This window comes from Sinocyclocheilus rhinocerous, unplaced genomic scaffold (genome assembly GCF_001515625.1).
Source record: "Sinocyclocheilus rhinocerous isolate Xijiao unplaced genomic scaffold, SAMN03320098_v1.1 scaffold304, whole genome shotgun sequence".
NCBI classification, from domain to species: domain Eukaryota; kingdom Metazoa; phylum Chordata; class Actinopteri; order Cypriniformes; family Cyprinidae; genus Sinocyclocheilus; species Sinocyclocheilus rhinocerous.
Window position 1 is genome coordinate 126,965 of NW_015659941.1, and position 13,427 is coordinate 140,391.

The following is a 13,427-nucleotide window of genomic DNA, read 5'->3' on the forward strand; positions in this document are numbered from 1 at the left end:
GCTACACTTTTTCATTTTACAAAAAAAAAAAAAAAGAGTGGTGCTTTCCATGCAAAAGTCATCACCACAATAATTTGGGGTTCTGGGTTTTTGCTTACAGACAGTGTCTTTTGGGTAGACTCTTTTGACTTGGGCCAGTAAGCAACCACCCAGAATACTTTTCAACCATTTATAATACTCAAGAAACCACCTAGAACACCGTAGCAACCAAAAAACAATACCTGTGCAACAGGGGCGTCATGCACTCATTATTTTAAAGGGGGCACGAGTGAAGAGGTGGGGAGCTCGTTATGCTTGTCATGTGACACACAGCAGCCACAATAGCGCTGTATAACTGATATATAGACTTATGTTTTTTATTTGAAATAACATGTTACCTATATCATGAAATATCTCGATTTTCAAGTATGTGTAAGTAAATGCATTTTGCACCTTTATAGATCATGGTAGTTGATCAATAATGGGCGATGGGCAAATAACCTAATGTTAGTGTAATCTATTAACTACGCATCTTTTTACTTAAGTACCACATATGGGTGTCGCTCCATAAAATAATTTTATTACAACTGACTTTGTATTTAACGTGAATTCAATAAAAACATTGTAAGTTGCTATTTATAACACGTTCATTGTACAGAAAGAGAGCAAAGAACATTTACATTATCAAAGAACATATTCACTGACTTCAGTCTAGCCAGAGTTCAAGCACTCTCAAAAACTTCCATTATAATCACTGAAGTTGAACACTGTGAAATGAATATCTTACGCACATCTGCACTTTGTTGTTTCTGATGAGAGAGTTCGCAAGAGAGCAGAATTCATTCAGCAAACGCACGCATTGAGCAAATCACCGGTGTTTCAGCGATGACTCATCTGAACGCCTCTGATTGGCCATTGCATTCACAAGCTCAACAGAATCGTGAGTGATTGGTTTTAATGTGCAGCGCTGTAGCCAGCGAACGCAGATTTTGAATTTAGCAGCTGTTGTTGTGCCGCACTAAATGTTCTAATCACGCCAGTGTGATCGTATCAAATATAAAAAATATAATTCTGCAATTTTTTTGTCGTTTGGAAGCTGCATTCAAAATCCACTTGGCTCAAAAATCTGAGGCGGCACGTGCATGAAGCCTTTACTTTGCAACCATTTAAAATACTCTAGCAACTGCCCTCCTAATAGTCGACTAAATGTTAGTTGATGAGCTGGATACGACAGTTGTCGTGTTGTGCCACAACAGCTAAAGTCTATCTACGCTGGATGTGACTAAGTGACCGTTGCAAATCATTTGAACTTTGTGCCAGTATGTCATAAATAGAATGAGGCATCAGTTTACTGTCGGGGATTTGTCGTGTCACGTCGTGCCGCATCCATTGTAGACAGGGTCACTGATTATAATGAGTTCTATAGTATAATGAGTTCTATAGCCGATGTAGACATGGTGTTAGTAAACCAAAAATGTATTAGTTGGTTAGTCACAGAAAAAACCTGTCTGCATTAACAGCTGGTAATTATAGTATATCAGGAAATCCAAATGTTTTCCTATGAATTATCATCCTCAAATATGGCTTACCATTTAAAATTTAAACATCCAAGACATGCGCCAGCACGATCACTAGCATGTTTTTCCTGATAGCAGATTCAAATATGGAAACAGTTTAAAATATGCCGTCATTTTTGATCATGCAGATGAGAGTAATGCATCATTCGAAACTGTAAAGGGTCTACTTTTATTTATGTATACTCAATAACAACGAAACATTGTGCTTTTGTAAAATAAAGAAAACAAACAGGGTGCGCTTTCTGACGTCTCTGTGAACGTTTTTATGCGTCATAAAAAATGAACCGAAACTCAACGTATAGGCTACTTCCCTCACAGACATGAGAAATGTATTTATAGAAAGCTTGAAATGTCTACTTCAAAATGACCCAATTCAAAACAAATACTCTCCGATTATGCAATCTCTATGCATTTCTCTCTGAAGGCTCATCCACTGCGGAGATGCGAGTCAGTATCATCTACTTCAACATAATTAAAATATCTCCATGCTATTTTTTTGGACACATTCATAGTGCTTTGCAGCAAGCTTTGATACAGTAGGCTATATATTAAAGGCTCATTATGGTTCCCACCCCCAGTATATATTTAACATGCGATTTGTCGAATAATGGCTAAAATGAATGACTACTAGTTACTAGAAAAATCTTTAGTCGGGGGCAGCCCTACTAGCAACCACTTTGAACACCTTAACAACTGCATAGCAACATCCTAGCAACCACCTAAAACACCCAAGAAACCAATTAGCTTTTTACCTTGCATCCATTCAGAATATTCTAGCAACTACCACCTTAGCAACCACAAAGCAATGCCCTATCAATCACCTACAACACTCAAAAAACCAAGTAACAATCCCCTAACAATCATTAAAAATACTCTAGCAAACACCTCGAACACCTTAACCTGTTAACCACAAAGCAATGCCTTAACAACCACCTAGAACACCATAAAAAGCATCTATAAAAATGCAGTGCAACCATTCAGAATTCAAAAAAAGCTAACTTTTTGATGCAAGTGAAGAAAATTCTAAAGAAAACCCCACAAAAAAAATTACAGTTAGTGGTTTTGCTTGCAAAAGTTTGATGAGTTGCACAACGAACGGGGGAAAAGGTTATGGAAGTGTAATGTGTTCAAATACGTCAACGCATGTATACTGACTAGCCGAAATGAAAATTAAAATATATATTGTATGAACTACTTCTATGGTGCTTTTTTGTCCTTTTAGGAGCCTGAATCTCTTAGTACTTTGTATAAAAGGAGCAGAGTGAACATTCAGCCTAAATCTCTGTATGAGCTACAGAAAAGAAAGAAAGTCATACAGGTTTGCAATGACATGAGGATGAGTAGATGGTGACAGAAATGTAACTTTTAGCTGAACTATTTGTTTCAGCTCTTCGTGACTCAGTTTTATGATAAACCGATTTCAGCAGTCATTCATTGTGGCTTACGGGTGGATTTACACATTAACTGTCATTGGCAGTGATGTGACGCAGCAGTATCAGGATGTGCGCGGCAGTCATATGAGTATCAGATTAGCTGCTGAGCACCGGAGCAGAACCACACTGATCTCAGACCTGCTGACAGCAGCTGTCAGGCCCTCTGGAGAGCACCTAGCATGAATAAATCACAGATAATGACCTGGTTCCTGGCAGGTCATGAGGTGTGCTGTCACACTAGTCCTGTGATCGAGAGACAAAGCGCAGTGAGGAACAGGAAAACCTCACTTCCACCTGTTTCTTCAAACTTCTGTTGCTGTTATTGGCACCGAGGAGCTCGCTTGTGATTTGCACAGTCATGGGACCTGCGTTACGTCAGTTTGACATTTCAAAATGAATGTTTCTCGATAGCATCTGTCCTGGCGTTGCATCAGTGTAAAAAGTGCAGATACTTGAAGTATTTTTGAATGGTTGTTTGGAATGGAATACTAACTCGCTGCTTAATAAATATTGTGCAATATACACTAATTGTTTTCAATTTATAGAGTGCAAAAGTCGGGTTACAGAAGTAAAAATCCCATTCATTTTCGCCATAGGGGAATTGATTTTAAACAATAACTTATAAACCATTAAAGGCAGACCTACTGTGAGCTGTGAGGTTGTTAATTGATGGTATACTGTATGCTTTCGTTAAAGCCATCAGTGCGCATATATATATATATACACACACACACACACACACACACACACACACACACACACACACACACACACACACACACACACACACACACACACACACACACACACACATATATACATACACATATATAACAATCATGTTTAACAGCTGAATTTCCATTGCCTATTTTATACATTTGTCTGCTTAATAATTTATTTATTTATGTTTGTATGTGTGTATTTATTTATTTATTATGTGCTTATTTAGCAATAAACAAAATATGAAAATGTAAATTTCAGTCAGCGCCGATAGCCTAGTGGGCAGTGTGCCGGCATATAACGCTGTTGCATGTAAACGTACATATAAATGGTTATATATATTTTAAATAATTTGTGTATGTGTGTGTGTATATATACTGTATATATAATTACAAATAATTTTATTAATTTATATATACACACACACACACAAATCAATTAATAATTAAATAATGTATTATATATACATACATACTAAGTTGACCTTTAAGCAAAGTATTTCATTCTAGGAAGAAAATATCCCACTGTTTCTGACTAGCAAGTAGCAAATCATGGCGGTGACGTAATTGAAGCGTACTAGCTGTTTATTGTTCCCAACTTCCTATTTCAAAACAGGAAAGGAAACTACTCTTGTCAAGAGATTTCTTGGGGTCTTTAAGCTTTTAATAATTACTGTTCAGTTGTTCTGATGATTGTGCGTAATGCGCATGGTTTCAGTTCCCAAAGCTGACACGCCAACAAGGTGACTTCCATTTCAGGCGAACCCTCGTTCGGTGTGGCCTGATAAGAAACTTAATGGCTCTGCGATAAGCCATCAATTCTCTGCTTTGCATATGAGGAAGAGAGCAGAACACAAAGAATGAGAGCCAGAGAGATCATGTGCCTCTATATGTTTATATTGCTTTGATCCAGCGTTAATTAAAAAACAAGAGGATACGGTGCACGCTTTGCTACAGGTCAAAGGTTATATTATTCCTCTTAGTGTCCATGCTTTACAACTGATTGCTTTGCATGCTCTGTTTTTTCCTGTCCAGCTCTTTGATGTATCTAGGTGGTTTAGTTGCTACCTCACCTCTGAGGAGAAGAGATATTAGCTTGTACCGCTGCTGTTTTTCCATCCCCTTCATCTTCTGTACGACATCCTGTACTCACTCAAGTCGATGCACGTGAAGGGGCCTACAGCTCGTGTAGGGTCCTTCAGATATGGAAAATAAATAACTTAACAGACAAGGGTCAGCAAGTATTTTCCACTTAAATTTTTTGGCCTTGCACTGTGCTGATTCTGAATGCTCTCCGCCTTTGACGGCGACACGCCATTCATAGATCTGGTGCGTATTGCACACAAAGATGGTAGGAAGAAATTGTGATTGATTACTTTTAAACAGTTTCCAGAAGTCAGGGTGCACGTTTTTATCAGTGCACTGGGAAACAAATGGAGTTTATGAGGTTCCAGGGAGCAATAATGAATGTTTGATCTGCCAAAGTTTGTCAAGTTCATGTCGCTGAATCTTTGAAATATGTGTAGAGGTTTAGTTTGACACACTTAAGGCTGGAAAACACTACACAGCTTTTAAAAATATTTTAAAACGCTAGGCATCATACGCATACATGATTGAGGATCACACACTACTAAACTTTCAAGTCGTTCCGAACACAACAAATAAACGCAGAAGCATTTTCTGTTAAATCAGTCAAAATCTGCAGACAGGCTCTTACTTTTGGCTAAAAGTGTCAACTCATCCAGTCTACAAATCTGGACAAAAGTCATGTGGTGAATTACAGCCTTTAGTTGAATGTAAACAATATCTCGTTGAGAACAGATTTGCAGTATATTTTTGTGCTGAGAATATTATATATTAGGGGTGTAACGGTACACGTATTCATACCGAACCGTTTCGGTACGGGTCTTTCGGTTCGGTACGCATGTGTACCGCACGAATACAGTTTTTTTTTTTTTTTTTTTTTTTCTTCTCAGGAAATTCAAATAATAAATGGCGTTTTGACCGTCTTTTATGTGGCATGACAGATCGCTGTATAAACGCCTTGGAGAGCCGCTTCTGGGACGGTTCAGAAACGTGCTGGTATAATCCCACCGAACTGTCATATTTGTGTACCGTTACACCCCTATTATATATATATATATATATATTTTCCCCTCTAAAGATGACATATTTTGCATTTACATTTATGCATTTTGGCAGAGACTTTTATGCATTAAAGACGCTTTTATACGTATTATCAGTTCACGCTTTCCTTGGGAATTAAACCTATGACCACTTCTTTTTATGCCAATAAATCAGATGATAGTTGGATGGTAGTCATGTCATTCAAATGGTCTCTTCCTGTCATTTCTGGTAGTTTTTTGCCAGAATAAATGCAATATGGTCCATATGCGCATTTAGTTGAAAGTCCGGTTAGCCAAGACGAAAGGGCTGTTCTGTTCACACCAAGGAAGACAACAAATCAATTCATTTCAATTCAAGTTTATTTATATAGCACTTTTCACAGTGCATATTGTTTTATAGCTTTACAGAAAATTTATGTTTCAATGTTACAATCAGGAAGTAACAATAACTATAAAATTGTAATAATCTTTCTAATTATATGAGAATAGGGAAGTCCACACCACAACTTTAATGACAACAATATCGTTGACCTCAACAGCCAATCAGAATCTACCTGACTTTAAAGAACTCAAACATTTAAAGCCACAGAACACAAAACTGCAGCGCACACTTATAATAAACAAAACATTATTGTGCTTTGGTATGGATGCTAATGTATTTACCCTTACAGTTATTATTTTTGGTGTGACTGGCCCCTTAAGGCCTGTTTCAAACATTTTGCATCAGCAGCATTTAAATAAAACTGACTGCATTTCTGGGTTACTGTATTGAATATGTCTTAAATAATAAAATGATTGCTGGTGGGGGATTGCAAACTTATACAACTTGATTCTCATGAAATCTAATCTACACAAGGAGGGGTGTCGCATTTACACCCAGTTGAACCCAAACCTCAAACTGTAGCTGTAAACTGCTGGAATCGTCTGGATCCAGTCAGATTTGCTGAATTGAAAGTGCTGTTTATGTGTCTGTTTTTGCATGTGGAACAGACCCGACAGACTTTTCAGACAGCGTTTGATAGTGCATGCCATTAATTTGCTTATATAAGCCTATATTTCAAAAGATCATGTTGATAAATAGGTTTGCATTGCATTTCACCAGTTTCTGCTTGGGCGGTTTAATTCTGAAATTTTTGGAATGAACTTTAATTCTTCATTCTGGAAGTTGGTTCCAAGAATCGATTTCTCAATGTTGTTTTGATTCTTTTTTTTTAATTAATTAAAGATTGGATGAATATGTTCTCGCTGTGACTACATGATATGAAGGCTTACCTCGTTTTAAACATCCTTAGTATTCCTTGATTATTATCAGTGTCTATTATCTCGTCATGTAGTCCAGAGCGGGGCTCAAAACCAACAGAACAAGCTAGTTTTACCCTTTTATCTAAAAACCATTGAGTTTACAAGACTAGTTTATTCTTTTTATATACTGTAGACACCTAGAACAAATCTGTGATTGTACATCAATGTCTGTAGTAAGTGTTTTAGGTGCAAAATGTAATGTAGGAAACTTGTCCAAGACGTAGGCTAATCAGTATTTGTCAGTCATGCGCTTTTCGACATGCAGGATCACAGAATGAAACAGTGACAACAAACCTCATTAACTTAATTGAAGGAAAGAAAATATTCAGGAATGCATTCATAAAATTGGCTGTATTTGAATGTTTCAGCATATCATAACATATCACAAGTTGTCAAAGAATGGCTGCAATCATTTTTTTTTACTGATTCAAACAAACCATTTAAAAGAACCGATTTGGAGAAACGAATTGGACTTCACATCACTATTAGCGCGAACAACCAAGAGGTATTAATTAATGAATAATTAGCTCTATTAAACTGAAAAGAGCAATTAAAGAGCAGCTGATTCCCTTTGACTGAATCAATGCTTGATTCCCAATGCCTCTGAATTTTTTTTAATTGATTCCAAGCCCTAGTTTCTACAGAGTTGACCATGCAGCATGCTGCAATGTAGGCACTGTACAAGTAATGCATTTTATCATTTGTGACCATTCAGTGTGTGCATTGCAGTGCGACTACTGCAACCTGTTAATATTAAATCAGATGCAAGATGTGCAAATCAGGCCTTTGTGTTAAGTTGTGTTACTAATGTGTCTTTTCTGTTGCATATTTTCCCGTTTCTCGTACAGTTCTGCCTTCACGGCACTAGTCTGGTGTATCAGGAGAGAGCGTGGTACCTGGAGCACAACTACATGACCCTCAACACCAGCCGACAGATCCGCAGCCAGGTATTCACTCATTTGACAACCGTTCTCAATCCCAAGACATCAAAAACTAAAGCATGGTCAAGCACCTTTAGTGTCACTGTTATGACGCCAAAGGTGTCGCTATATCAATGAACTAGGAACTCGCTTTCAAATGAGAAAACATTGGCATGTTGTGGTATGATTTGAACAGCCACAATAATTCACAATAATGCATCATTTTAAAGTTCAGATTTATATTTTGAATGATATGTGACCACATTCAAGGAGTGGGGACATTTTTAGCCATTAAAACCTAAAGTTTCAATCTGTTCTCATTAAAAAGACATTGTACACCTTCAGAACACTTGGAATGCAACACGACTCATTTGTAATACATTTATACTGTTTTCTGGTTAGCTTTTGAGGTAGGGTTAGGTGCTCAAAAATATCTATGAAAGTTTAAATACTCGTAAAAATCATCTCCACTTTTACAAATGCATGCAGAGAATTACCCAAGTAACACATTTAGGTTGTAAAAAAACGCTATGGGAACATTGTTTTGAGATGTTTCTAAAAAAAACTGATATGTCCAGTTTTCTTGCGTGATTAGAACGTTATTTTTACAACATTTTGCTAACATTACTTTTAACAGTATTTGAATGTTTATTTTTAATATTCTAAGAACATTGAAATGTCCATTTGTCTTGCCATGATTAGAACGTTATGTTAAGGTTACAAAAACGTTCCTACAATGTTCTATGTTCTTTTTCACCCAAAATGGAATGTTATCTGGTCTTTTAATTTTAAATATTCTAAAGGCCCGTTCACAACAAGAACGATAACTATAAAGATAACTATATTAGCGTCCACACCAGCGGACGATATCGTCTGTTTATTCCAAGCGCACGCTCGTCTGCCGCTTTAAATTCTCGAGTTCATCATAGCAGGATGGATTCTGATTGGCTGTCAATGTTTTTATCGTTCATCAGCTAGAAAAAATCGTTCTGAAAGTGATTCCAACGATATTGTTTCTCTTTGCTTTTATTGTTATAGCTGTGGTGTGGATGCTGCTATTCTTTAATATTGAGAACGATTTTTAGAACTATATCTTTATCGTTATCTTTATAGTTATCGTCCTTGGTGTGAGTGGGCCTTAAGAATGTTTCTTGTTGTGATTAGAACATTATTTAAAGGTTCTAAAAAAGAAACAAATAACATAATTAGGACGATTTGAGATTGTTGTTCTGAGAACATTTTCTCTCAACATTATGAGAATGTATATCAAATATTAATACATTTATAAGAGCATTCCATAAACATTACTTTAAGAACGTTTTGTCCTAGCATTAATATACCTTTAACATTAGTGAAAGTTAGTGAAAACATTCCCTGTTGGCTTGGTTCATGCATCTTTAGCTAAAGCATTAGGCAAGCAATTGAACGTAATGGAGTTACTAGTTGGTCGACACCTAGGAATACCTTTAGCAAACCTAATAAGTGACCATACCTGAATTTTTCACACCTTGGGAGAGAGGATGGTTTGAATGTGACCAGCAGCTACATCAGGAGGGTATCAGCATGCTGTCAATCAGTCTTTAGGCAGTTAAGGAGATGCAAAGCCTTTCTGCTGCCCATCCGAGGCCGTTTCAGATTAGACCTCCTCATTAACCCTTCGCACATTAGCCGGCGTTGACAGAGTGGCAGAATGTGAACATTACCACTGAACACACACACACACACACACATAAAGTGACCAGTTGTTCACAATTAGCTGTGATTAAACAGGCAGGCGGCCTCACTGGGGTTCTCCCACACAGGAGCCGAGAGGACAGCGGGGTTGACTTCGGTCTGTCAGTATGCGGTCAGCAGGTGCTTTACTGCATGTTTACCACTTGAGCAAACCCAACACAGCCGCTGTCTCTGTGCAAACAACCCCCTCTGTTCTCCCAGAGCGACTGCAGCGGCCGCCGCACGTGACTGAAGGCATGTGCTTACGGTTCCTTTCAGCGGGCTCATATGAACTATTGTTATATGTTTTCAATGGCTTATTGAAGATAATTTACCATGTGACAGGCTGCATAACGTGGCGAAAATAACCCGATCGCTTGTTTATAATTAGCTGCTGTTCACTTAAGGACGCACATAAGAATCACAAATGCGATCTGTAATAACTTGACTGTTCTTTCTAGACAGCACTGAGATTAAATGGAGAGCAAATTGGGACTTTGCACGTTTGGCCCCAGTGATCTCAAATGTGTCAAAAGATCTTTAATGTCTCGCATCGTGCTGAAAGTAAATCTGAACCTTTCTCAGGCCAAATGGTCTGAGCTGTGTTGTGAGAACGTTTTGCTAATGCTCCCATTAACTCTTTTCCCGCCATTAACAGAATTTTCTGTGTTTTCACTGGTGTACGTTAGGAGGCGCTATTACGCATCTTCTGAAAGAGTATTAAACGTCTAGATCAAAACACGGTGAAGAAGAAGCAGAAACAAACGCATATGTAGTGTTGGGGAGTAACTAGTTACATGTAATGGCGTTACGTAATTTAATTACAAAATAAATGTAACTGTAATCAGTTACAGTTACTAAATTAGTCGTGACTGGCAATGCTTCGGCTTGCGTGCTTTCCGCGCCTCCGCTAGACGGTTTGGATCAGAGTAATGGAGTGGAACTGTGGAAGCGCACAGGTGGAGCAGAGAAGCAAAACTTTAATATTAAGCCGCAAAAAGACAATATATGAATCCTGCATGTTCTGCGTGTCTGTGGAAATCAGACATGGACTGTCCCGGTGGCCTGGCAGCCGATTTGGCCCGCTATTTTAATATTATTATTGTATAATTGCCTGCCGAATGTACTAAAGCGATTATTTCCGAATTCGCCATTCGATAATTAAATCTCTAATAAATCATGAATCGGTTAGTCGCGCCTGGCAATGCTTCGGCTCGCGCGCTCTCCGTGCCTCCGCCAAACGGTTTGGATCAAGAGTAATCGATGCGAGAGAGAGAATGGAGTGGACTGTGGAAGCGCACAGGTGGAGCAGAGAAGCAACACTACTGTTCAGGGTTTCAAGTGCAGGTCAATTTCATCTGTAAATATGCTATTGTAGTTTTGTCTTTGTTTACTTAGTTAAGCAGCAGCAGCCCATTGCTTATCAGTCATCACTCAAAATACTGTATAAAGGACATCATTATTATCTATTGTAATGTTACAGTAGTAATTTAGCAGACAAATAATCATATTTTATAATAGGTTTAGGGGGAGCTAGGGCAGACAACAACACAACCCTTACGAAAATTAACGATGATTTTACTATAAATCCAAAGACAATGGTTACTATTGTTTAACCATGGTTTTTGCTACACTAACCATAGTTTAACCATGGAATTTGTAGTCAAAATAAATACAAATGGTAATCCATTTGCAAAAAAATTATAATAATAATAATAAAAACGGTTAATTTTTGTAAGGTAAAAACATGACTCATGTTCAGTATTAGGATTTTTCTATAAAGCTATTGTAGTGATGTACTAATTTTGACATGTAGGCAATTTAGAAAGTATAGTTTTGTTAAATCTTGAGTATTAAAGTCATGTGAGAGATAGAAATCAGGGCAAAATAAAGAGACTGAAAAGAAAAATAGAAGTGAAGGTGCAGTTCATGAGAGAACTTTTAATGTAACGGTTGCAAATAAACATTCATTAGAAATGTAGAAAAGTAATCATAAAGTAATCAAAAGTAATCAATTACATTACTTTAATAAAGTAATTGAAAAAGTTACACTACTATTACATTTTAAATAGGGTAACTTGTAATCTGTAACCTATTACATTTCCAAAGTAATCTTCTCAACACTGCGCGTATGTATGCAGATGCATATGTAAAATAACACGATCATCAAGCATTAAACAGCATATAAATCAAAACTTCCTAACGTTACCGAATTAAATGAAGATCCAGAAAGTGGTATAGGATCGTGCAAGTTTTGGATGTGTTGATGGAAGCGAACGACTCAAGCATGAAACTTACCCACATTCAAGTGTTGATAAAAAAGATTCCATGAAGCTAGAAAATTTTTTTTTGTTTGTTTGTTTGTTTATTTTGTTTAAAAGTAGAGGCTCTGTTCTTTGTTTTGACATATTGCATGTTCAGATATCTATGCAACAACATATTCTGGGTGCCATTAAACTTTCGTGAAAATGATCAGAAATGCTGCCGGTGGCTGGAAACAAAAAAAGTTACAAAAAATTTATTTATGAATGTTCTCTGAATGTTCAAAATGTCCAGTTTTTTTTAATGGTTTAAAAATGTTTTTTTTTTTCTCTTGGTTTTTCTCTTTCCATTGTATGATTTTCCAAACATTATGCCAATGTTACTTTTCAATGTTACTTAAACGTTCTTAACAAGTAGTAACATTTTTTTAATGTTAGACAAACATCCAACTAAAACGTTTCCGAAATAAAACATTCCATGAACAATGTATAAATAACCTTTCTGTGCAAAAGTTTAGAAAACATTACTAAGAACCAGATAACTAACAAAAATATGTTCTAAGAACTTGTTGCTAACATTTCATTAAGTTATGAAAACATTTGTCAAATAACATTCTAACGTTCAAAACGTCCAGTTTTTTAAATGTTTTAGAAATGTTTTTTTCTTAGTTAAGAGTTATAGTTGTAACTAGAGCCCGACCGATATATCGTTTAGCCGATATTATCGGCCGATATGAGCCAGTCGCCGATATATCGGTATCGGCGAATATGCCGCCGATATGAACATTTTATTTTTACAGAACATATAATGCAGATTAAATGCTTCTGAATGGTGTAATTACTTAGTTTGTCCAGCAGAGCACGCTCCATTGTTTGCTACTGGCGACCCAGGTCAGTGTAGTGTAGAGATGTGCGGATGATCTCAAACTTCACCTGAGTCCGCTGCTTCAAATTATCCGCCCGCCACCCACCCGCACCTATATTTGAACCGGCCGCGCCACGGCCCAGAACTCATGCTTATCACATCGCGCGGCGCGCATCCGGTGTATGTTGTCTACACTAGATGCAGTAAACTGATGCCTCGTTCTATTTATGACGTGCTGACACAAAGTTCAAATGATTTTCAACGGTCGCTTTGTCGCGTCCTGTTGCGGCGCGGACACGGTGTCAGCATAGTTTGTCAGTACAGTCTGTAACGTAGCAGATTGAAAAGTTAGTATCTTTCTGCAGTCCAATAGACGGCAGTGTGGTGGTGGCTTGTGTCTGTTGAATAGTGATTTAACACTACGTTGTCACCTAGTTGGAGAGACTCAATGCTAAGTAAATAAACAACAATGTCCCCATGTTTTACTCTCACAATGAGCTTATCATATTCGTTTGCTACATTAGTAGGGCCC

At 37.4% G+C, this 13,427-nt stretch overlaps 1 protein-coding gene across 1 annotated transcript in view; it reads left to right on the forward strand.

The window, feature by feature from the left end:
* LOC107724570 (acyl-coenzyme A oxidase-like protein) overlaps positions 1–13,427 on the forward strand; it is a 48,735-nt gene that overhangs the window by 27,526 nt on the left and 7,782 nt on the right. Inside the window, 1 exon segment of the mRNA XM_016533553.1 lies at positions 7,985–8,083. Within this exon segment, the coding sequence (XP_016389039.1) occupies positions 7,985–8,083 (99 nt within the window).